The following is a 26,008-nucleotide window of genomic DNA, read 5'->3' as shown; positions in this document are numbered from 1 at the left end:
TAAATAGGCACACTGAATAACATGAAGCACAAGAGTAGAATGTAAAGCAATGAAGGGATGTACATATTATAAACAGTGTAAGATGGAGTCGTTACATGATGGTTTTCATGACAGACAGTATTACCAGGGAGTTAAGAATAGTAATTCAGGGATAGTACTTTGTGAACAGCTGTGTTTTCAGAGAGCATTTGAATATAGCCTTGGGGTCAGAGTGGCAAATGTGATGTGGAAGAGAATTCAACTGCTTAGCAGCACAGAGGGAGAACATCCATTGTCTGTTTGGGACTGTCTTCGTGGGAGAGACAAAATGTGGGAGTCTAATGAAGAGCGAAGGATTCGGGTAGGGATATAGACAGATGGGGGGAGGAGCCTTCAGAGAATCCGTAGCATAGAGTTGAGAGCTTGTAGTCTATTCTAGCTTTAACTGGTAGCCAATGAAGAGAGTGCAAAAGTGGTGTGACATGTTCAAATTTGCGAGTCCAGAAAATGAGACGAGCAGCTAAGTTCTGGACTTTCTGAAGCTAATCAGTGAGGTACTGTGGACAGCCAGCAAGAAGAGAGTTGCAATAGTGTAGTTTAGACAGAACAAATGAGCAGATGAGAATTTTGGTGGTTGAGATGGACAGAGTATGGCGAATGGAGCTGATCTTCTGGAGCTCATAGTATGCAGAACGACAGATGTGCGAAACATGCTTATCAAGAGACAATGGTAACTGATTATAGTTTATAATTTAAAATAGTTTTTTGCAATTTATTTCTGGCAGACTTTATACATTTTATTATAGTTAAAGAATTATACAAAGTAATAGGCAGATAAATTGGTGTAACTATAAATAATGAAATATGGCCATGTGTGTAATATCTGCATAAGGCTTATACCATTTTTTTTTTTACTGAACTATTAAATTTTAATTCAAACTAACAAACAAAATTGTAATGCTATGCTTATTGTATAAAGATTTAACTTGTATTACATAAATATCAATTGCTTTTTTTTCCCACAGGAAGCTACCAGAAATGAAAAGTAGTACCTGTTTGCAACAGTGTGGTAAACATGCTTTTAAAGACCTGATTAAGAATTCTTAAGAAATTCCTGTAGGAAAAGATAATATAAACAGATTCTGTAAATTTCAGCACCTGAAACACAATGGTTTATTTACTTTTTTTATTTTCAAAGTTGATAATTTGCACCTATAGTGAGCAAGTCATGGAAAATTTCACTCCCTCACATAAATAACATTCTACGTCACCTCAGGTGAGGTTCATGCTCTCTCAGTAAGCATACTTTACAATGGTCAGAAGGCGGAGTCCATCAGATGATCTTCATATATTGTGCTCTAGAAGCAAATACATATAGTGTCCTGCAGGGATCTATATTGAGTACAATACTTTTTGTGTTATATACCTCCCCTCTGAGGTTATGTTGTGCCATGCCATGTCACATGTGAGTTATACTGATGATACACACCTGTATCAGCTCCACTTAATGAACTCTCAGGACTACCGACAGGGACACAGGAACACAGGGACACAGGAATGTATAGATGATGTAAAGTCCTGGATGCTCCAAAACAGACTGCAACTGAATGACAATAAGACAGAACTGCTACGTTGTCCAAAGAAGTTTCTAAGTCATCCTTCTCTCCCTCAGTATCTGTCTATGCTCAACTATTCCTTTCACTGCCTCTGTCCGCAGCTTGGGTGTCATTCTCGATCAGAGTTTGACTTTTCATCAGCATTTTTCTCATGTCTGCAGAAATGCTTACTTTATAGGATCGATACCATTCGTGATTATCTCACCACTGATGCAACTAAAACTCTAACCTGTGCCTTTGTGCTATCAAAGATGGACTATTGTAATTTTCTTTAAGCTAGAATTCCTATCTTCTTGACAGACTTCAAAGGATTCAGAATAATGCTGCTCGCCTCATCTGCAGACCATCTAAATATATGAACATATATCACGTATCATACACTCTCTTCACTGGCTGCTAGTCATGGATCGTATAGCCTACAAACTTTCTACTTTGATGTACTCTGCTGTTTCTGGCACTTGCCTTTGGTTCCTCCAAATTCACAATCATCTATACACCTGTGCGACCTCTTTGCTCATCTTCTTCGAGTCCCATTAACTAAGACCTAGCCCCATCAACTTGGAAAGGATTACCCACCAGCCTTCGTCACTCTGATTTTCTTACCAACTTTAAGTCTAAACTAAAGACCCATATTTTAAGAATGACTTCATTGTGACCCTGCCCTGTGACCCTGAGCATGCATAACGTGTGTCTGTAATTTAATTTTGTTTACAAGTAGTGTCTATTGTAGAAGTGGGCGTGTCTGTTATATGCAAATATGTGTGCATGGTTGTATATTATTTAGTCTATATATAATTTACGAAAAGCACTCCGAGTAAAATTTTGTGGAAAGGCCCTATATAAATATCATTATTATTATTTAGTGTCAAACACTGTTGTTTAGCCTTAAAGGGATTAAACCCTACATGTTGAACCTGAAGTTGTGAAGGTTCAGAACCCTAACACAATATGCTATGAGTGGCAGGCAATTTCATCAAAGGACTCTGAAAACATTGGTTCAGTTCATGAGACAAGGGTGCCAATTCAGGCCAATGATGCACGCATGGAATATTGATTTTATTTTTATAACACTTTTCTAAATTTTGAAAACATGGGTTATGTCAGTCCAGATGATTTGTTTCAATGATATTGGCAGATAATGTTTTATTTAATGAATAAAGAAATGCTTTGATTTAATGTTCTTGTCTGTGTCAGCATGGAGACGGTGACCGACTATACAATTGGGCTTTCCATTGTTTTGAGCAGTACATTAACTTAAACACTAATGCTGCTTAAACTCTATAATCGTTATTACAATCCCTTCAGCCTCTTGATACATCTATGCCAGTGTTTTCTTTAATGCCTGCAACTGAATGAAAAGCCTTATGTTAAAGCTGTTTCAACATTCAACATTTAACATATAAGTAAAAATAATTTTATCATATCATATGCTTTGCTGTGTCTTGTACAGTATCATGGAGTCTGCAGCTGTAGCCATTTTAGAATTTTCCATGTCTGCTTTAAGAGCTTATAGTTTCATTTTTATATTTGATAACAGTTCCTGTTTCGGTGGTTGGCCATTTGCTTAGCACTGAACTATTGGCCCTCCTATGATTTTTTTTTGTTTTTGTTTTAACATATCCATATATATACCATACAGTGTTATGCATCCAGAATTCTTTCTAGTGCTAAAAGTGAATGAAAGAGAAAAACAATAAGTTTAGTCTATTCCTTGTTACTCCTTGAGGAGCACAGGGCTGCAAAAAAAAAAACCCTTAATTTTTTTTTAAAACAATAATGCATGTGGATATATATATATTTTAAGATTATAAGTATGACATACTTCTGTCTGAATTATCAATTCAGCTTGGTTATGTCAATGATACTAAAACATAAACAGGTCATTAAAGCAGTTGATGTCATGAAGGGAGTAAGAGCAGTAATAAATTTTCAATTGAGGATTATAGCTTAAATTTATAGTACTGTATTTTTTCAATTAAATGATATTTAAATCAAACATATTTTTTTTTTACTTACTTACTGCCCGTTATGCTGGTCGACATCAGTTGACCTAGCATTACTTGCCGCCACATCTCACATCTGAAGCATATATATGTCCTCGTAGCGGGAGCATGATGGCCGCTGGTTTAACGCCTTGCCAGCCGCAGGCTCGTTGTAATGGCCTTTGTTGCAGTTGGCGCCGCAACGACTGCACCTCGGCCGACAGCTTCCTCACCTCCACACTCACATCCCCGCGGGGATGGATTGTGCAGCGTTGATTGCCGCTTGCTTACCAGTCCCTCGACTCCTCCTCTACCCTGGCCCCGAGGCAGGGTGGAGATCGCAAGCGATAAACCGAGCCATAAAACGTGTTTCTCAGCCGAGTACTGGTGCTGGCGGTTAGAAAGGTGGAGTGAAACGGTTTGCAACCGAACATACTGTCACAGTCAGGGTTAGGACCGACAATTGAATGTATTCTCCATCAAATAAAAAGAAAATAAGGGATAAAGAGATGAACAGCGGAAATGACACAAACACAAAGACAACTGAATTTTAAAACTTTATTTTTGATGCTTTCGTCTATCTGTTCACAACACACTGATGATGTTACTCTGGTAGTATCGACCCACAATTAGGTTCTAAATCTTCAGCACATCACCAAAGGATGACGTGTGCACCCAGCGGCACTTGGTGGTGGGTGCGAGAGAATGTATGAAAGTATGGATGCCTCAGATGCCATCATTCAAGAGGAAGTTCTCGACCGTAACCTGGCAATTAATAAGTTAGTGAGAACTAAAGTTGTAAGAAACATCAAAGAGAGGTGTCACATTGATAGAAGTATACAAGTTGGGATAAAAAAAAACCGGCGCAAGGTAGAAAAGCGAACCTCGGCATGACGTGGCGCCCTCAGCTCAGTGACATTCAGTGGATTCTGAATGTTACGTAAATCATGAGATGAAGGGGGAAGGTGTTTGAAACTGTGCAAATAAATTAAATGAGTTTCAGTTGCAAACTATATTTAGCAATAAAACGTCTTTCTCAGCCGACTAGTACTTGCTGTAGGGTCTGATAAAAGTGAGACAAAACCGCTTCTGTCTGAACATACTGTCTTTCCTTACATCTTTCTTTACTTTACAAGAGGGGATAATAATATTTAATACTTTCAGTTCATTCCTGGACAACAATTCCCGACTGCAACATAGTGCCCCCACGGTCTTTTCTCTTCTTATCTAACCCGACCATTATGCCGGGTGGAGGTCATCGGTGCTTGCGTCTTCCTTGGTCGACGAAACCGAGAACTGGACGCGGAGAAGACTTGTACAATCAAAAGGGTTAGGACCAGTTTAGCACCCTGGTTTTGTTTGTATGTTCTCCCTTGAGAGAAGAGACAGAGGACAGGAAAGGAGACAAAGGCAAACAACCCAAATAACACAAACCAAAAGGCAATGGAATTTTTAAACTTAGTTTTTGTTCGTCTTGTTTAGGTTGGTTTTTTTTTTTATTCCCATTGGTGACCGACATACGGCACTGCATCTGGGTTTGGGTACAGTGTTCGTACTTTTTGCAAGACGCAAGTGGGCATCACTTCACGTCTGTGGCACAGCACCCATTCACCTTCTGCCAGAGCGATTTTTCTATCCAGGTATCTCCTGTCCCTCCAGAGCCCTACGAAGTCAAGCATTTTCCAATACCTTGTATAGATGCTATTCCGAATTGCTCGATTTTGAGGACAAGCCGCCTGTCCCTTCCCGATGAACTCTACGTCGCGACCTCCTGCTGTTATGCATGGTGCCTGGAAGCAGTGTGGACATTCAGGCAGGCCTGACGAGAGGGGGGTTAGTGTACCCGGGCCCGCGGCTGTCAAGGGGGCCCGGCCTTGGTCAGTGGATTTTTTTTTTCCTTCTTCTCCTTTTCTTTTTCTTTTAAAGAAAGGTCTAAGGACAGAACACCCAAGCATTAGTTGAGTTTGAGTGTAGATATTGAGATTCGAATTGTAAACATACATTATATACTGGGAAAATAATTTACGATTACAAGTACAAGGGGCCCGGAGAGGTCGTCTGTCCCGGGGCCCGAGCTGGCTCTCGGCGGCCCTGCATTCAGGTGCCGCGCCTGATCCGGGGGGCAAAGTTTCTCCACCCTCAATGGCCAGTACATCGCCATCCCGCGTATCCTTATTTACTGGGTATCTTCCTCCTACAGAAAAGTGTACAAAATCATGTGTATAATTGTAAAATCCATAACATTTCATTTGTGCGCGCACTCACCGCACGCTTTATCTCTCATGCAAAGATATACTGTATATCTATCCATTATCTATACAGTAGAATACATTTATATATAAAATACAGTGGAATACAGATTTGGAATGACTTACGTTTTCTAGAAGTTTGGTGTGGGAGTCGTTCAGCATTATAGGACCAGCCATTTATTTCAAACAGCTGACGAATTGCCCTCTCCTTTTCTTCAATTGTTGTGCTGGTGATTCTGTTTTATTATATATCAATCTGTATGACAGTGCCTCCAGCCACTAATTTTTTTTTTTTTTTTTTTTGCATACCTGTACTTCACCTGCCAATAAGAAATGTTGAATTTGCTGTAATGTTACGTAAATCATGAGATGAAGGGGGAAGGTGTTTGAAACTGTGCAAATAAATTAAATGAATTTCAGTTGCAAACTATATTTTGTTGTTATTATTGTTGCTCTTTTCCCCCTCTCTTACTCGTTGGGTTTTCCAAAAGGAAAGAAACCACACCAGAGCCAAACTAACAGCGGTGTATACACGTAAGTGCAGAGGGTGGTAAGAAAATGGTGTAGTAGAAAGGACACGGAATTCATGAGATGGACACGACTTTCATTTTCCAGATTCAGAGTGTAAGAAACAAAGTATACATAGCAACTGGAAAATAAAATAGCAATACTACAGTTGCGCTGTTAATTCTTCTCTCCTTTATATATTCTAGTTTTGTTTGTGGAGTCCTAACCCTGACAGTGTGTTCAGACAGAAGTCGTTTCGCCTCAGCGCTCAGACCCTACGCCCCTACGGCAAGTACAATGGTCAGGGGAGGGAGATGTTTTATGGCCAGGCTACTCGGCGGTGCCTGTGATGTCCTCTCCGCCTTTTGTCCGGGTAGTAATTGAAGACGACTGGCCGCTAGCATTCCGTACCGCGTGTACTCCTACCTTCCCTCGCACGGGCGATACCACTCACTTCACTCAGGAGGGACGATATCGATAGCGTCCACGTCCATCTCCATTTCGAACTTGTAGGCAGTTCGGTCCTTTAGGGGTTGCCGTAGGCCGCCCCATAGTCTGCAGCGCAGCTTCTCACTGTATGCGCGTCTATCAGGCGCGCACTCAGGGCTTGTGTCAGGATGTCCTCTACGCGACACCGCCACTGCATGACATTCTCCCCGGCCTCCTGGCGCGCGGTGTAGAAGGACCGAGTAGGTCTTGGTCACACACCACGAGACCGAAAATACTGTCAACTTTCTGCAGCAGCTCGTTCAATGTCGCGTGCATGGCCACTCTGTCCACCTCTCTTCTCCAAGAACGGCGGATAGCCTCTGTAGCGATCTGAAACCTCCCTGCAGTACTAAACGTCTCGGTATAGTCTGCGCATGCAGCAAAGCTGTTAAGAAAAAAGTTGCTGATGAATTACATAAACAGCTAAAGCAGAATCAAACTTAAAATCTTAAACGAATTTGGTTTTGATAATAGACATCCGATTGGATTAGTAAACATTTTCTTGGGTTTATTTATCAAAACTAGCTCAAAGCATATTGTGAGTTGTATAATTTTGCTTTTGCAATGCCATTTTATTTCGTATGTCCTGTAAAGTTTCGTCCTTTACTTTTATTTCAAGTAAAGTACCAGGCGGTAACTATACCCATACGTTTAGATACGACCGGAGGTTTCGATTCACTACAGCGGCACTAAGCTGACTTGATTAGTTCACAGTTTCTTCATCCTGTCGCTAGTCGACTCCCTCCCGCTCTCCTTCGGTCACGGGGTTGTCACGGGAATGTGACCTTTTTGAACCCTGACATATCGAATGAGAACTCCGCTATCTAGTATCTTGTTTCTCTCCTGTTATAGCTTTACTGGAAAGTGGAGGAGTCTCCCAGATGTCCGAGTAAGAAGTGGAGATGAGCAGTCTTCAAAATTAAGCTAAAGTCCTTAAACTCAATACCTCAAGAACAAGGAAACAATAGAAATTTATAACTGCAAAATCAAGAATAAGTATGAGGCCCTTTCAGGACTTACAGAAGAATCAATGGAGGAAACTCAAGAGCATTTGGAAGACAACCTGTACAGATGTTTTAGTGAAGAGGGAAAGAAAACAGAAGGAATGGATGAATCCAGAGACCTGAGCAAAGGTTGAATCAAGAAAGGGACTGAAACAGAAGCTTAACCAGTGTCAAGACCAGCAAGAGAAGATCTCAGAGCTGAATATTGGGAAGCCAACCATTAAGTGAAGAGGTCCGTTAGGGAGGACAAGAGATGCTTCACACATGAACTGACAGTGGAAGCAGAATCAGCAACTATACAGGGAAACATGAAGCGACTATGTGAAATAACACAAACTCTGTCAGGCAGGAGCATTAACCCAAACAAGCTGGTTAAAGACAAAGACAGCAAAACCATAACAAACAATGCAGGACAGACTGCTGGATGGAACACTTCAAAGAGATCCTTAATCAGTTTCAACCATCATCCTTACCTGAAATACCACCAGACACATGAGAAGTGGCCAAGCAACAGGCCTGGATGCATATCCCCAGAAGTACTAAAGGCAGAAATTTTACAGCCCTTCCTACAAAAGATCTGGGAATAGAGCAGTTACCAACAGACTGGAAACTAGGCCACTTGGTCAAGTTACCAAAGAAAGGAGACCTCTCCCAGTGCAACAATTGGTAGGGGATCATCCCCAGCAAAGTCCTCACAGTGGAATATTAGGGAGACTGAAGAAGGTACTAGACAAGAGACTGAGACCAGAACAAGCAGGGTTTTGTCAGGATAAGTCATGCACCGACCACATTTTCACTCTCCTCATTATAAAATCCATGTGGGACTTATCAAGAAAACATTTCACAAGTATATATGGGTAACATTAAGAGTCCCACAAAGCATTCCATGGTTAAACAGACATGATACCCCATAAAAGTTATTTTAGGCTGTTGATCTGAATTTTAGGCTCAAATACCCCAAGTCCCCTGACATACTTTATAAAAAAAAAGGAGCCAGATGTTCTCCATTTTTTACAGGGGAATGGGGGTTTCACAGGTAGGTTCTTTGAAGGTCACACTGCATGTATTCTTTTTTGGCTTGTTTACTTGCTTACTGTTCTTTTGTGTACATAATAGAAGTGCATGTATAACTTTCTCTCCATAACATAGCCTTTGCTGCTGACACAATGTTTAACTACATTTAACAACCATCATTTTTTTTTCTATTCCAACTGCTAATAGTCAGTTTAAAGTCTGTATTCCTATTTAATTACTAGCATGACCCTTTCTTGTTGTGATGTAGCACAATGTTTACATGGCATTAAGGACCATACATCAATCACCCACTGATGATGACTAGCAAGTATTAAGTGTAATATATATTTTTTTTAAGTGAATAAATTGAGATAATTTTGTCACAACATATATCACAAAATGTGAATAAAATTGAAGTGACAAAAGATTGCTGAACATGCTGCTTTATGCTACAACTGACAGTAGTATTTTATAATGCAGTCACACTTCATAGTTTCCATTTTTCTTATTTTGAGCAATGTATATTGAATCATTATGTTTATATATATATTTTACTATCTTGCAGGTTTTTTATGGAACAGATATAAAGCAGAACTTCATGCATGAAGCATTCACTTTCTTGTCTGAACTGGCAAATTTCTCACAGCTTATGAAAACACGCAATGATACTCGAAGAGAAAACATCCTAAAGCAGAGCTACACATTATCTGAAAAAGAAAAGGTCCAGAGAGCATCTACTCTCATTAGACAGAATCTTCTCCGGCTAAACATCTATTTGGAAGATTTAAGCGTTGTTGAGTATCGCCAGCTTCCAGCATATGGTCTAGCAGATTTGTTCGCCGATATTGGTGGCACACTTGGACTTTGGATGGGTATTTCTGTTCTTACCATCATGGAGTTAATGGAGCTAATCATTCGGCTATTTTTTTTGCTGTTGAACTCAGAAAAGTCAATGATAGGTGTGAATGACAAGAATGATCACTTGGAAATTTCTAATAATAAAGGAAATGTTAATGTTAGAGCTGAGTCTGCTCTTTGAATAATATAGTTATTAACATTGGTAACTCTCAACTACTGTTTAAAGCAAAACTTTATTCGCTTACCAGAGATTTCATATTTCTTACAATGACAAGGCTGCAGACAGCATTTTGTACAGATAGTGTTAACATGAGTGGCTGCACTACATGGACACGCAATAATCTTATTGTTTTTTTAGATCAATTATTAATTTGTCTGTGTGCTTTTCTTTATTTATATTAATATTATTAATTTTTTTTTGTAAAGCACTTTAAGCCTGTCTTTGATGGTGATGTAAATTAACTTTATTATTATTATACATATGGTAGTCCAAATTGGTTACGTTATTTTAATTATGCAGAAGTACATTTAGAAGACATATAGTGTTGGAATGTGGCTTAAAATTTGTTACATTCTGCAGACAAAATGTCAGTAAATAAATTATGTGGTCCCCAAAGCTAGCCAGAACTGTTAAAGTTTTAGTAAAGTAGGCACACAATCCTATACAGTAAAAAAAATCCGAAGAAGGATGGCAAAAAACAGGAGACAGCAGCCGTTAGTGGAAGATGTCTGCTATAAGAAATGATGCATCAGAAACACTGAAGAACACTTGATGAAGATCCATGGACGAGACACACGAAAAAAACCCAGAAAAAAAACAACCCCGAGAGCTATTGGGGAAGGGATTACTCTAAGGTAATCTAAGGTGAACAATAGGATTGGAACACTGCTGCAGAACTTCGATATAACAATTTTTACAGAGCTGATAATGTTCTTGATTTCTAGCCTTTGTTGGTACAGAAATAAATTTAAAAAAAAACCTTTTCAAGTCCAGATTTACTTATATGAGTGTACTTAATGCACATTAATTAAAACTTATTAGATTAAGTAAAATAATGATAAAATAAATATACAATAAACTGCTACGGAAATCAACACACACACACACAAAAAACACACCAAGAAAGAATATAAAAACTTTATAGAAATTACTGGAACATCTGTACACTTCACCAGTGTGAGTCAACTCACACATGATCTGAAACCTTAATATTGAGACCTGGGATCAGACTGCCAGACTTTGGGAAACATAAAGAAGACAAGGCACAGAAGGGAAGACATAAAAAACATACATGATATTGGCTTTCAAAAGGTATTCAATAAAATGTGACTTGCTATGGGTAATCACTATGCGCTAACTAAATCAAAGTTGTAGAACATCTATATGCCAAAAGCAGTCTACTTCAATGACAGCATGGTGATTATTTCATATTAGCAGCTAGTGTTCAACAAGGCAGCATACTCTACCCTACACAAGGTTCAGTAAGCACTGGCTGCATAACAATCACCAATTTCTTCTTTGTTCACAAGGGTTTACTTGCACAGAATAAGAGCTTGTCAAGGTTTTTGTCAACATTGTTGAACACAAGCAATTAAAAAAAAAAAAGCTTTCAAAAATTTTAATGCATTTGTTAAAAACAAAATATGCAACAGTTTGAACATACACCAGAGATTTTGCATGAATACTTAATTACACAGTTTGGGTATTTTTTTTTTACAGTAACATCAGATCTTCATCTTGTAAAAACAAATTTTGTTTAGTAAACAAAAAAAAATGTGAATATTTATTATCAAAATTACATTAAAAGGCAATAAAAATGATGGAAAGCTCAGGAACAAAAATAATCTAAATATTTACTTATTGTGGAGAATTAAAAACCAACTGGAAATCTACAGGTACTATTTCTGCAATGCATTTACATCCTGAAAAACTTTTACTCTCAAAAGATTGAAATTCATCTACATCACACCCACCCACCCCCACACACAAAAAAGTTCATCAAGGAAAAAGACCTCCCCGTCCAAATAAAAGATAAAGCCAAATTGGTATGGCTTATGTACAATATTTCAGTCCTGCAATAATGGCAGGCAAAGTACACATGAAGACAATAATATCATTTTTTTTAAATAGAAAAACTCAAAAACCTTTAAAACCATAAAACATTATGTACACCTTAAATAAAGCAAATATTTTGTCTTTTCAAATTAAGACATTTGAATGATGAAAAAATTATAATCTGAGGTTCTGCAAGACTGATCCACAGTACATTTGTTAAACTCAAGGAACATCTAAATTAGTTTTCACATACCTAATGAATTATTATTTCTGGAATCTTACAGAATATAAATCAAACATTAGATTTTGGAATGCCTTTTTATTACCCCAAAGAATGGAGGCAAGGAATAACAATGCAATTAGATTCTTGTATTAAAGTATTATATATGTATTTTAATAAGCAGGGAACAATTGAAAAAATGTTAATGGTATAATTAGAATAACTAAAGAATTCTGTAATGCTTGAGAATGTGACATGTCTGCAAAGTAAGATAATAAAAAAACACTTTTCTTTGCGTAGCTGATGAGGGAAAAAATATCAGAACATAAATGTTAATTCTCAAAATATCCTTGGCCCACAATCCCACTTCTTTTATAAGCATTCTGATGAGCAAACTTTCTTAATGAATAGTATGTAATATTGCAATGCATTTGTAAGGTAATGTTACTGATAATATCAACATAAAAAACAGTAACTGAGGAAGTGATAGAGTGTTTGTTATACAGAACAAAGATTTCTTTAAATGTTAAGCATAAGGAAAATTAATAAAAATGGCATATATACATATAATGATGTTTTATGTGGGTGAGGAATTACAGGTACTGAATGGACAGACATCTCATGATATACTTTCATCACTGTCACAAAAGATAGAAAGAAGTCCATGCCCCTCTACCACAGAGGCAGTTCAAAACTACCTTTTGTATTTGATTCTTGAACAGGTGTCCTCTTGAAACACATTTGATGAGAGAACTGGACCTAATCATCATCACAATGTTGTAACAAACATTTTTCATGTCATTATGATTTGTAAGTACATGAACATCTCAAAAAAAAATTATTTTAGGGAAAGAGAATCAAAACTAAAAGTGCCAAGTTGTGAGCCAATAACAATTTACAAAACTGTATCGTGTCCTTCAAACAATTCTGAAAAGTGATTTGATAAATGATATGGAGTTCAATTGATCAAATGTGGCTTGTCTTATTTATAAAACAATTCCAAATTAGTGATGCATATACATTAAAAAACACAGCAATCCCATAACCAATGTGTAAGCAGAAGCTTTCAGCATGATGTTCCCAGCCATGACTTCTGTTGTTTCTGGGTTATAAATTAGCTGGCCCTCTGGAAAAAAAAAAGTAAAAGGTTGGTTAGTTGTGTTTTGCTCCATGCCAGAAACTACAGCTATATCAAGGCAACAAAAAGCAATCTTACTTTAAAAAGTCAATCACCCGGGCGATATAAACACAAAATATTAATTCATAAAAGTCACAAAAGAAGCAGAAATCACGTGAAAAAGTGAGTAAATGTATAAAATAGGGTTTTTGTGGCCACAGACGCCACCAACAAATCCAAACCCAAAACTAAGAACTATCAGAAAAAGAAAGCTTCAATCTTATTATACAGCCCGATTTTTCGGAAAAAGGTATTTGTACTTATTGCCATGCCAGCAACTAGGGCTACATCGCGGCAACAAAAAATAATCTTAAGTTTAGGGACAAAACCTCTAGAGTGATATAACCATAACATTCTTATTTGTTTGTGTTTAATGCCGTGCCAGCAACTAGGGATATATTCCAGCAACAAAACTAATTTTAACTTTAAAAGTTTAAGGACAAAGCTTCCCAAGTCATATGACCATAACATTCTTTTTAAAGTCAACACAATAAGTAAACAAAATGTAAAAGAGTGGGCAAAAGCGTAAAAAGGGGTGATGAAGCCCAAAAAGGCCACCAACAAACCAAAAATCTGAAGAAAATTATCAGGACATAAAATTTCTTAAGTCTGATGATAAAGTCATATCCTCCTTAAAAATGTAAAGATTGCTGCCAATGGGATGGATCTGAATAAGGAAATCAAGGACTTCTCTGCAAAAAACTGCCAACAGATAGACAATCAAAATATGTAACATTAAAATTTCCCTTACACCAAGGACAAATGGGTGGTGTTTCACCTGGTAAGAGGTGTCCCTGCATGGCACAGGTGTGTCCTAACTTTAATCTAGCAAGGACCACCTGGCACAAAGATAGGCGGTTGGAAAGACAGGAAAGAGTTACATTTAATTTATTTTGGCCCAGAGTGTCCCAGTGGCGTTGCCATAAGTACTGAACGTAGGCCAAGAAGAAAGGTTAACAGTCTGATGATACAAGAGACTGTAATTTGCCAGGAGACTGACATGTAGCCTTGGCAGATTGGTCTGCTCGAACATTGCCTGGGATACCAGCATGGCCAGGAGCCCAACTAAAAACAATGTCCTTGTTTCGCTGAATGAGTGCTGCATGAATTTTATGATTGGACCACAAAAGGGTGGTCAAAATCACTGGAGAGGAGAGTTTGGAGGGCAGAAAGAGAGTCTGAAATAATCAAAAGTTTTGCTCCGATGAGTGGTGAACACGCTGCAAGGCGAGCAAGATGGCATGAAGTTCTGCCGTAAAAATAGCACATTCGTCAGCCGGTCGGTCTGAAGCAGGCAATTGCGGTTGGCAGGATGGGGACACCTACATCTACAACACACTACTCCCTCCCTTCTCCAATCGTACCCTGAAATATCACTCGAATATTCTCAAACAGAAGCCTCACAGATGGATGTTACAAAAACGCACATACAGTTCAAGACGGCTCCGTTCTTGCAACAGAATTTCTCACAGTTAATATGTCCCCTTTTCCACAACAGAATTTCTCACACCTCCCAACCTTCCTCCCTGGTGGCCGCTCTCTTTCTCTGTTATTTTTCCCACCCCCACCCCCCAAAAAAAAGTCGCAAAACAAAACTGCGTCAGACTTTAGTGACGCAACAGCCCCCTCCTTCCCTCTAGGACTAAAGCTCAGGCTGAGCCAGCATGCGACACGCGACACTGACCACAATTTATGAGGATCCATTCACTTAAAATATACACTTTTTAGGCCTTATTTTCCCCACCGTCAAATCTACAAACCTATAAACACTTGTAAGGACTGTATGCACCCTGGGAATTGTAATCTGTCATGAATTAGTTCCCCCTAATAATATCTAAATGTGAAACAACAAGGTAATTCATATTCATATACACATTACCTCCAACAGTAAAGTAGACTGTAGGTGAACTTCTCTTGCCTTGTCCACCACGGCTGTATCCAAATATGCGAAGTTCATAAAGGACTGATTCTGATACATTAGTTAGTAATGCTTGATTGCTACGTCCAATATCCATTTCTTGAGCTTTCCGGATATTTTCTCCACTTGGCCAGTACTGAACCTGCAGCAATAAAGAAGAAAACTTTCCATTTGACCTTGCAATCACTTTGAAAATAAAAGAATAAAAGTGATCACTGCCTTGTCTGACACTTACTTGTATTTATATAAGAAGCACTGGGTAATCAAAGATAAGTTTGAGGAGAATGGTTAAATGGTAGAATCAGTATGGTAGCAAAGGTAAATTTACTTATCAAGACGTAATACATCGAAAGACTACACCTTCTAAAGTGTTTTATTGTTAGGATCTACATTCAGGAAAAGTTGTATAGAGCAAGCATGTCAAACTGAGGGTCACCCCGAGGACTGCATGGTAAGGTGACCAGACGTTTCGGGGGCGAAAGAGGGACACGTGCCCATGATGGTGTCATCACCGTCAAAGAACGCCGAATCAGCGTACGGTATTCCGATTTTTAAAGACAACCAGGACATTTGATGGACTTGCCAGAAAGCGGGACATTGGGCGTCCCGCCCGATGAGCAGGCGGGACACGAGGTCAAAAGCGGGACTGTCCCGCCTAATGCGGGACGTCTGGTCACCTTACTGCATGGGTCACAATAATGTTGCCATGAAGGCCGCACACATGTGCAGTATCCTTTGCGCGGGCCGCAGACAGGGCTAATTGATGTTCCAGCAACTAAGGCTATATCATGCCAAGGCATCCAGCCCTGTAAACAAATGCCACATTCAGAGAAAGAACAATGTGCTCGAGATGAGAGCTGAACCCAGGACAGCCAACCTTCACTGTTGTGCCACCAGACCGCCCTGCGGGCCACAGGTGTGGTTGCAAAGGATGGCCCATGTGTTTGACATGCCTAGTATAGATGACTAAAGAGAAGCATTAATACATCTGACATAGATTGGTAAGAGAATTCAACTTATGGCCGGGTAGGTTTGTTAGGTTTCATGCCATGCCAGGCTATATTACAGAAAGAGAAAGTCACATTTTTGTGTAATCATATTATCAATCAAACCACTAAATACACATTCTAGGCGACTGAGCGGTACCACTTAGGGCATTTCCAGAAGGGTCGCACCAGGGATATATATAAGGAATATACTCTGGCCTTACAAGTATGAAGACCAGATTGACCCCGGCCACAGAATTCTAGCAAATCTAGGGCAATACACAACCAGTTGCTTGGTTGGTGTGGCCCACACGTCTAGGAGTAGTCCAGGCCAAAGAGGTGTGTTGGTATGATGGGCCGCAACCTATCAGGGACCTCAACCTCCATGATCCCATCCTCCCCCGACACAGGTTGCCCTGCATGGCAAACGCAGGGGGCCTAAAGAAGGCAACAGCAAAAAACTGACATCCAATGAAAGGCATGGAAGGAAAACAGAAGACAGGAGAAAGATCTGTGTAGACAGAAGAAAGGAAGGATAAAACTGTAGTACAGGGTGATGTTTGATTAGAAAAAGAATATAGATGAAAGGGCCAGGTAAGGGAGAAACAGGAAAGCATAAGAAAAAAAGGGATGGGCTAGCTTAGTGTCCCAGCCAGAGAGAGGTTGGGTGTTCACCCGCGGCAAGAGAAGCCAGGCCCATGGGGACGCTGGGCAAATGGCTGACAGATCAAACCGCACCTAATAATGATCTGAAGAGAGCACATTTGAGACTATAACCGTACATATGATATGATCAACAGGCCTATGGGCCACCCAATACAGGATCTGATTTTTTTAACATGAGTAGGCTCCATGACTGACTGGGTGAACTGGAAGATATTGAGTAGGTCTATGATCCGTTCGGTACGCAGATATGTTTTTTCATTAAAATGGATATTAGTCACCTACGATCATAGATATTCAACTAAGCGTATTGCTGTGGTCAAGCAGATCATGAAATTCAAACAGAAACATGTTGTCAGTCAAATTGATTGTGGTGTTGAGTGGTGGTCTATATAAACACATCTGATGAACTTCTGTCTGACAACGAAAGTCTTGTATTAACAAATTCAAATGAAGAGTATACAAAATGGAGATCAGTGCTAAATGCAAGGTGACTCACAAGAGATGTTTTAAATATCACAGCAAACCCTCCTTTACGACTGCCAATGGGGAATGACCATACACTGTAGCTTATTGGGGTCATATCAACACAGACGCTCTTATCACCACAATCATTGAGCCACGACATTTGTGCCAAGTACACGTGTTCTGCTGCCATAATGCACTAGTGAGTCCAACAACACGGCAGATTGCAAGGCGGCTGTGGCTCTCCACAGTGATGTGAGAAAACATCGGTGAGGGAGGGTCAATGTCAATTGAAAAACATACCATGGTATAGATAAGTTCATGGCAAACAATAGTAACATGGAGAAACAAGACAATTAAATTAACTGAAGAATTGAAGAGACGATGAAGTACCAAGGTCAGGCAGGTTGGTCAAGCCTGCACATAACCAGAGTCAGAACAATGCAGCAGACAGTCAGACAGCTAATATGACACAGGACACAATGAAGTCTTATGGAGGGAAAGGACAACAGGTGCCAAGACCCTGGTGTTGTATGTACACAGTTCAAGAGGTCAGTACAAAGTGGTTTAGTCATCCTTTCTGCAGGCAGCAACAGTTTCCTGTTGAAGTTTTGCAACAGCAAATGTGTTGATTGCTTAATGTTCACTGCTCTTAGGTTATCATAATCTTTGTCAAAAACATGAAGCAGATTAGTTGTCAACAATCAACTAAGAATGTAGTGTTTTCACCATGTTAAAGAAAGTAAGAAAAGCATACCTTATACCCCATCAAAGGTTCTTCTGCTACATTTGTACTGATGCCCCTGAAATTTACTTGTAGCCCTGTTCCTTCAATGGAGTAAACATATACTTCAGTAGGATACAGAGCTGGGGCTGTAGATGAAAGTAAAACAGCTGATTATATCTATTATTTCCTGAACAGCTTTAAGTCAAAATATCTGAATAGAAGTGTTATGAATTGGTAATCAAAAAAACTAAGTTATAGATAGTCAATGCATAAGCCCATTCTCTATGGTTTGTGTCCTTGAAAGTGAACTTCTCAACCAGAGTAATGTCAAAAAAAATAAATAATAATGCACTATGCATAAGTAATGAATAAATAAGGGAAGAAACTGTTGGTACCTTTAGGAATTATGAATTATGAATTATTCCCTTAGGCAGCTTGAATAGTCAACTAATCAGGTATTTTGTTATATTTAAAAGTAGGCAGTGAGTCAGTTGAGTAAGAGAAAGATTTGAGACAGTTGCCAGTTTCTCAATTTGACAAGGATTTGTGGGCCAATAACCACTGTAAGCCTGCTATAAAGAAACCTGAACAAAATAGAGCTTTTGTTTTTTCAAATTTCTATCTGACAAGGAAAAGTAATATTTTATTTACAGATTTTAACAATGAAACATTTCAATATAATTGATGTATCCAAATGTGACCAGGAACATGGCTGATGCTGTGAAAAATCTAAAGATGCTGCTGCAAATATTACTACAGCTAAAATATACAATATGCAGTCATTTGTTGATGGTTAGATGATTCAGGTAATACACAAGTGCATAAAAATACGGTATGCTAAAGGTTAAATTTATGTTGTTAACCATCAGTACATAAAAACATACCAGAGTTGGTTGTTTGCTGAGGATAGTCTTCACTTTTGGGGCCAAAGCCTGCAGAGTTGTATGTCTGGACATTAACTATATACCAATCTCTAGGAAAAAGACCAATAATGAGGCCATGGTCAATGTTGTCCATGCCCCACGGTATTCGGATAAAATTATATCTAGCTTGATCCTCTGTTTCATTGTCACGCATCCAGTAGTTTATCTGTTAAAAGAAAAAGAAATATGAAAAGACAAAAATTAGGCGATAGGATGACTGGAAACAAACAATAACAATGCATTTGACATGTTAGTTATGTTGGGCAGTTCCTATGGATTTGATCATTTTTGACAATGGTATTGTCAAGAACAAAACTCCCAGGATTTTAATTTTGTAAGTTACCCACAGATTTTTTTATATGATGGACTTCTTCTTTGACCAAAATAGAGAATTCAACAGGTTTACATTAGTTTACAAAATATATTTTGTACTTATATAATTATAGATATATGCAAACTAAAATTAATATTTTATAAAAATAGTTTCTGAATATTGGAGCACTATAAACAAGGTTGAGTCACATTACCCTGTATCCTAAAAGTTTTCCCTTCATGTATTCTCGTGTGTTAGGCACTGGAGTCCAGTACACCATGAGGGCTGTAGCATTATAACTCACAGACATAACATTTCTTGGAGTACCAGAAGGCACTGTAACAATGGGAAAAAAGTGTGAAGCATTTAAACAGGTTAACTAAGACTGTCACAAAAGCCAGTAAATAGAACATCAATTTTGAATCTCACGAGCAAAATTTACTCAATTTATTAGCTTCTTAAAAAGTCATGTGGGTGATGCAAAATAACACTGAAATCTTCAGCTGATTCTGTCAGTATGTGCATGTATTAGCATCTCTGCTTCTGGGTGTTTAGGCCAATGTCTACATCTATAAATGCAACATGTGTTAACTTTTTGCTTTAAGGGTAGCAGGTGTTTTAAGCCATGCCAGCAACTAAGGCTATATCACAGCAAGAAGCAAGAGAAAGTGATTATATGTTTAAAGGTTGGGAAACAGAACCCCCAGGTGATACAATAACATCATCCTTAACAATAAAAGCCAACATAAGAAAAAAAGGTAATACAGAAGGTGTAGGATGCCAGCATGGCCAGGTGCCCAAATAGAGACAATGTCCTTGTTTGCACAAAGAAGAGCAACATGAACTGTGTGGAGTTGGACACGAGAGGCAGCATTACGAAGATGAAAAACAGCATGGTAAGCAGGGTTTCCAGGGTAAGCTTTTAATGACAGACATAGAATAGCATGTTTCAGATGGCGACGAGAAAATGGGGGCTCACCAGCATCTGTGTACAAACTTTGAGTGGGAGTGGTGCGAAAGGTACGCAAACAGATGCAGGGCCAATGATTAATGTGATCAAAGTCTGAGATAAGACTAAAGCAGAGATATAGATGATGGAGCCATAGTCAAGTTTGGATTGGACCAAGCCATGATAAAAATGAAGAAAGACGCGGCCAGCTGACATGGTCAACTACTCAAAGAATGTCCAAGGCTCTCTGATACTAGGGCATAGAGATTTAATATGGGGAAGGAAAAATAATTTGTGATCAAAGATGACTACAAGAAATTTTACTTCCTAGACCATTTTGAGTACTGTGCCATTTACAAAATCGATTGGTTTGGAAACATGCCTTGCAGTTTACAAAAGCAAATGCATACTGACTTTGTGGGAGAGAACTGGATGCCACCAAGGACTTGGTGGAGAATTCTGACAGAAATCAAAGACAATCATTTTGATCTCACTCACATTAAGTTCTAATAAAAACATGATGGAAGAGAAAAATCTCAATAAAGAGTGGCATGTGACCCTGGAAGCCAAGGGCATACAGGTCCAACAGTATACTTTGGTTCCAGGTAGTGTTGTACACCTTAATAAAAATAAATGCAAAATTTTTTAAGCGCATACTCACACTCCTAAGGAGTATGCTCTTAGCGCTTAAGAACAAGAACAAAACATGGACAGCATACGAGGGACAGGAAAACAAATAACATGTGAACTACAAAAGAATAAACAATCGTACTAAATGAAGAATAAAATCAAATACAGAAAACAAATGACAAAAACAAGAGCTGAGAGTAACACGATATTGCAAAAGGAAGGGTGTGAAGAAGGACTAGTATTATGGGTAAGGTTGTTAGGAGTAATGTTTATGGAAGAGGTGTGTTTTCAGTCCAAGTTTAAAGGATTCAATAGTGGGTAGGTGGCAGATATGGAAAGGGACAGAGTGAATTCACCATGCATTCTAGAGTTTTGCATAGACTGAAGTAGTGAGAACAATACAATGGTAGGAATTTGGATTAGAAGGATCCTCTCCCGGCTTTCAGATGGGCACCATGACTGCCTCTCTCCATGAGGGAGGGAAATAGCTGGAGGTCCAAGTGAAGTTAAAGATGTCTAGGAGGAGGAGAGAGACCTCAATGGTCAGGTAATTTAGGCAAGCAAAAGGTGAGGAAATGAGTATTTGTATGTACAGATTTCTTGTTTCTCTTGAGGTGGACCCTCTGGACAACAGTAACCCCCTGGGATGCCTTGACTTAATGTTGAGCTCTGACATCTTAGCAAAGGTCTAGGCAATGATCGACTCCCTTAGAAGAGTTGAGGGATTGGTGTGTTTTACTTAAATTGGACTGGCTGTAAACTGTTTTCCATCCCATAAGTGAAGGGCCTCAGGGTTCCACAATGAACTAGAAACTGTAAAGAGCAAAGGTGCTTGACAGAAAGAAATCCTGAGGAAATATTTTTAAAACCTTTGGTAATTGCAAAAGATGAGAGAGACATAAGCAGGGTTGGCTGTTTTGTTTTGTCTTTGAACAGGCTGACTGTACTAATGTGTGAAGTTTACCGTATGACATGGACCATTATCAATGACAATCAGATTCTTGAAATGAATGCCCGTCTGCTAATGGTACAGTTCCAACTATAAGCTTTGTTCTCAACAACAGCTTTCATGTTATAGGTCAGCTGCAAATATCCATGATATATAATCTTCACTCCTGCTGGTGCTTCAAATCTGCAGGTTTATGCATATTCATTTATATAGTTTGGAAAAGGTATGGTATCTTTAGAATAACAAATTATAATATATATCATTCCAAAACCATCGGTCATGAACAAATGTAATGAGTGTAAAGTCACAAAATGTTACATTTCAAAACTTACTTTCTTCTGCTGACATGATGGTAACAATGTCAGATATTACACCCAAACCATAATCATTGGCAGCTTGTACTCTAACTTCATATGGTTTATAAAAGAATTCCCGGCCCACAAGAACCACAAATCTGCAAAGGCTGATGAGTCCTTTCTCCGTGTCTGTTTTCTGAAAACAAGCTTCATCTGGACTTGTAGATTTCTAAATTAAAAAAAGAAACAATTTGAGATCAGTGGGTTTTTTTTTCTTAAATCAAAGTGATCACCTTCCCTTCTAGTCATCAAGTTTTGCTTACTTAGTCAATCGAAAACAAAACAAAAATCTATTGCAAAATAAGTCATAAGCAAATCACAAACAGAATTTAAATTATAGAGTAACAATCAAGCTAATAAACTGATTTTTAGCTTTAGATCACAGCACATTGTATTGCTTTTAGAAAATGCCAACATTTCATCCCACTCTCCCCTGCTCTTTAAAAATATTTCTGAACTAGGTTGATTGGTGATTGTGTTTACACCATGCCAACAATGAAGCCTATATGCCAACAAAACTACTTAATAACAAACTAACAAACAAAAACAGGAATGACACAGTAAGGTCAGCTTCTTCTTAAAAAATACAAAAATTTGAGTTGTGGCCTTATAAAATCAGAGGCTCTAGATGTACTGCATGTACAAGTGGTTTATCTTGTTAGCAACATATTAACCCTAGAGTGCAAAAACATTAAAATCACAATGCAGCTAGTTTTCATTATTTACTTCCCACCATAAGAGCTAAATTAAACTGTGGATTTAATAAATACAAAGAATAAAAAACATCACATTTGAAATTTCTGTCAAATAAAATAGGAGGTCAGAAACAGCATATATGAAAAAGTTTTGAATTAAAAATAAATCTTTGTCACAGCTATAGCTATGATAAACATCGTTTGATACAGTTACATTATTAATTTGTAGCTGAGTGGTGGAGTTGTGGAGTGATGGCAACAAACTTCCAAAACATTTGAACAAAGGCAGGAACAGTCAGCAAGTGTGCAACCCTTTAATCCATGAACTTGTATGATGGCCACGGCTGTGTCACATCGGTAGAGGTGTTAAAAGTCAGGGCTGTCTCTTCTCTGTCACATGTCTGTGCTCTCTTTCTCCTCCGCCAATGCTCTGTCCTTTTTCTTTTATGTCATTTCAACTATGATGTCCCTCTCCCTCATCTCAGCTCTGCCTTTATATACCTCTCAGAAGGCTAAAGTTGCCATGATGCTCCCATACAGCCTGAGCAACTAGGAGCTTTAACCCTAGCTAATCAGCAGATCCCTAACAAATGCCGACTGCAAATTTTGTATGTTGCGAGTGTCTGCATTAATCATATTAAATATTGAATTTCCAAAGCAAAAGCTACTGTAAACAATAAAAACAATAAGCTAAAACATCCTGAATGCTACAAAATGTTCCAGAAAAAAGGAAAATTTAATACCAACCTGATTCCAGCGTGTATCAGACTCAACTGAAGCTTGCTTTTCACGCCAGTGTACTACATAACGCAAGCCAGGCCCACTGTGATCCTCTGGGGCCATGGGCTGTAAAATATTTTAAATATAAATTTAACTTTGTTCTTAGGTCTCTGTTTAAGAATAAGCTTCGTAGTTTATTTCTAAATTTTACCTTGCCTCTAGCCAATTAGGACCTGTCGTTCATAAGACTTTATACTAGCAAATGACATCCAGAAAACAAGGACAAGCTTCATCAATTATCTTCAGTGCATTGTCATAAACCTTATCCTTCCCATCTAGGAGAGCCCCTCTTTTAACTGCTTTCAGTCAACTCCTGTAACTTGCTGCTGCCACCCACCATCAGATTTATGTTATTTACAAAGTGTAGGTTATATAGAGGAGCCTCCTTCTGATTGATGGCGGTGCAAGGGTCCTGGAGTGTATCCTATATGATGCATTTCAAGTAAATATTAAACAGCACTGGAAACAAGACAATCCTGCCACGGGAAAGAACTTATCTACCTGATTGTTTAGGAGTACTGCACTCCTAAAACCATCGTACTCTGATGGTATGAAGACAAGCCTAAATGTTGAATTCCCACATGTGCTACAGCCCCATGGACGATACTCACAAGCCCTTAAAGTCAATGATGTTATGATGGAGATCTCTGCTGTGCTGAAGGTGATTTTCCACCAGAAAATGGGGCCAGACCCCTTCAACATTCTCTCTCATGCAATCTCTCACTTCCTCCTCACTGTCTGGATTCTTCTTCTCTGATGCGTTTTCCTAGGTTTGTTTATTATTTGGTGCCATGATATAAAGGAATTTGGTTTGTTCCTTATGCTCCCCACCCACCACGGAGTCCAGCAAGGGGATGCAACTGAGCGGTACCACTTAGGACATTTCTAGCAGGGTAGCACCAGGGATACACAAGGAATATACTCTGGCCTTCCCAGTAAGAAGACCAGATTGACCCCGGCCGCAGCCTTCTAGCAAAGCTAGGGCAATACACGACCAGCCACTTGGTTGGTGTGGCCCACATGTCTAGGAGAAGTCCAGGCCAAAGAGGTGTGTTGGTATGATGGGCCGCAACCCATCAGGAACCTCATCCTCCAGGATCCCATCCTCCCCCGACACGGGTCGCCCTGAACGGTAAACGCAGGGGCCCTAAAGGAGGCCACAGAGAAAAAAGTACATCCAAAGAAAGGCATAACGGGAAACAAGAAGACAGGTGAAAGACCAGTGTAGACAGAAGACAGGTAGGGTGATGTTTGATTAGAAGAAGAATAGAGATGAAAGGGCCAGGTAAGGGAGAAAAAAGAGAAGCATAAGAAAACAAGGGGTGGGCAAGCTTAGTCACCCAGCCAGAGAGAGGCTTGGTGTTCACCCCCAGCATGAGAAGCTGGGCCCAAGGAGCAACAAGGACAAAACTAACTTGCATTTGAACACTCCACATGCCAATTGTTGTTTACAGAAGGAATGTAAAAGCTGGATGTACTGCAGGCTGGTCAACTGGTGAGACATCTCTAATAGAATACTTGTCCCTTTCCCCTCCTTAGTATATGCCAGAGGAGTGCGCAGTTGTTTTTAAGCTAGGCTGTGACTGATCCAGTATAGTATGTGTATTGATACATTTCATTGTGTCCTTTCATTTGCCTTAGTCCCATACACATGGGCACTGGTCTATGTTTGATGCTCCTGTTGTGGGAAGATTTATTCAGTCAGTGCCTTGGCCAGTACTTTCACTGTGGAAAGCTTTCACCAAGATGCCATATTAACACCTTAATTTTCTGTCAGGGTTTACTCCTTTAGCCTTCAACTTTCCCAACATTGCCCACAAGGAAGTGAGACTATGTATGCCTGATTGTGAACATGTGACACTCCGCCCTGGCCGGTACTTCCATTGTGGAAACTTTCATCCAGATGATATGTTTACATCTTGTTTGTCAGGGTGTTCTCCCTCAGCCTGTCCTCTCAACGATACCCACAAGGTGGTAGAGACCTTGTTGAGGGTTGAGCAGTAACGCAATGGGTCATCAAACGTAAGGTCCCCCCCTCAGGGTTACATGCAAGTCTTTGATACCCTTCAATAGATCCTCCTTAAAGGGTTTAAAGTATACTCATTCCAATTACAAAACCTCAAAAGAGTTTCATATTTTTCATCACTAGCTGGGTGGTAGGCAAGTTATCATCACTTTTGCCACGTCTTCCCCATTCAAGAAGTGGGTTCATAGGAAACTTTTACTCGCCATCCCCATACCTCCTTTCCCAGTTGCATAAAAGCATTGTAGAATATTTGATAAGAGAAGAAGCATCCCTGTCTTCATTGGGTGAACGTTCCACATGTAGGAATGGAAAGGAAATAAGGAGAAGAGTGGTGTATTATTTTAGAACAACATGGCACATCTCACTATGTCCAGGCAGAGGGCAGTGGACAGGATTCACTTGCTTTGGACTACACTGTACACACAAATGGTTTGGCACAAAGAGTCTGATGCTGCAAGCTGCGCTGGCTACGACTTT

The 26,008-nt window shown here is 39.2% G+C and overlaps 2 protein-coding genes across 5 annotated transcripts in view; one reads left to right on the top strand and one right to left on the bottom strand.

The window, feature by feature from the left end:
- The window catches only part of LOC112571789 (FMRFamide-activated amiloride-sensitive sodium channel-like), a 31,842-nt gene extending 21,163 nt beyond the window's left edge, over positions 1–10,679 (top strand). For all 3 annotated transcript variants that reach the window (XM_025251078.1, XM_025251077.1, XM_025251076.1), the window contains exon 6: positions 9,406–10,679. In XM_025251078.1, the coding sequence (XP_025106863.1) occupies positions 9,406–9,879 (474 nt within the window). In that variant the 3' untranslated portion in view covers positions 9,880–10,679. The remainder of the gene's footprint in view (positions 1–9,405) is intronic.
- A 143-nt stretch (positions 10,680–10,822) lies between these two features.
- The window catches only part of LOC112571786 (contactin-like), a 62,509-nt gene continuing 47,323 nt past the window's right edge, over positions 10,823–26,008 (bottom strand). For both annotated transcript variants that reach the window (XM_025251067.1, XM_025251068.1), the window contains exons 19-25: positions 23,473–23,571; positions 22,007–22,199; positions 19,361–19,482; positions 18,795–18,999; positions 17,941–18,056; positions 15,031–15,211; positions 10,823–13,100 (exon numbers count right to left, since the gene is read on the bottom strand). In XM_025251067.1, the coding sequence (XP_025106852.1) occupies positions 12,979–13,100; positions 15,031–15,211; positions 17,941–18,056; positions 18,795–18,999; positions 19,361–19,482; positions 22,007–22,199; positions 23,473–23,571 (1,038 nt within the window). In that variant the 3' untranslated portion in view covers positions 10,823–12,978. The remainder of the gene's footprint in view (positions 13,101–15,030; positions 15,212–17,940; positions 18,057–18,794; positions 19,000–19,360; positions 19,483–22,006; positions 22,200–23,472; positions 23,572–26,008) is intronic.

The sequence above is a fragment of the Pomacea canaliculata genome, linkage group LG9, assembly GCF_003073045.1.
Source record: "Pomacea canaliculata isolate SZHN2017 linkage group LG9, ASM307304v1, whole genome shotgun sequence".
NCBI classification, from domain to species: Eukaryota; Metazoa; Mollusca; class Gastropoda; order Architaenioglossa; family Ampullariidae; genus Pomacea; species Pomacea canaliculata.
Note: the sequence above shows the minus strand (reverse complement) of the source record. Positions and strands in the feature narration are given on the sequence as shown.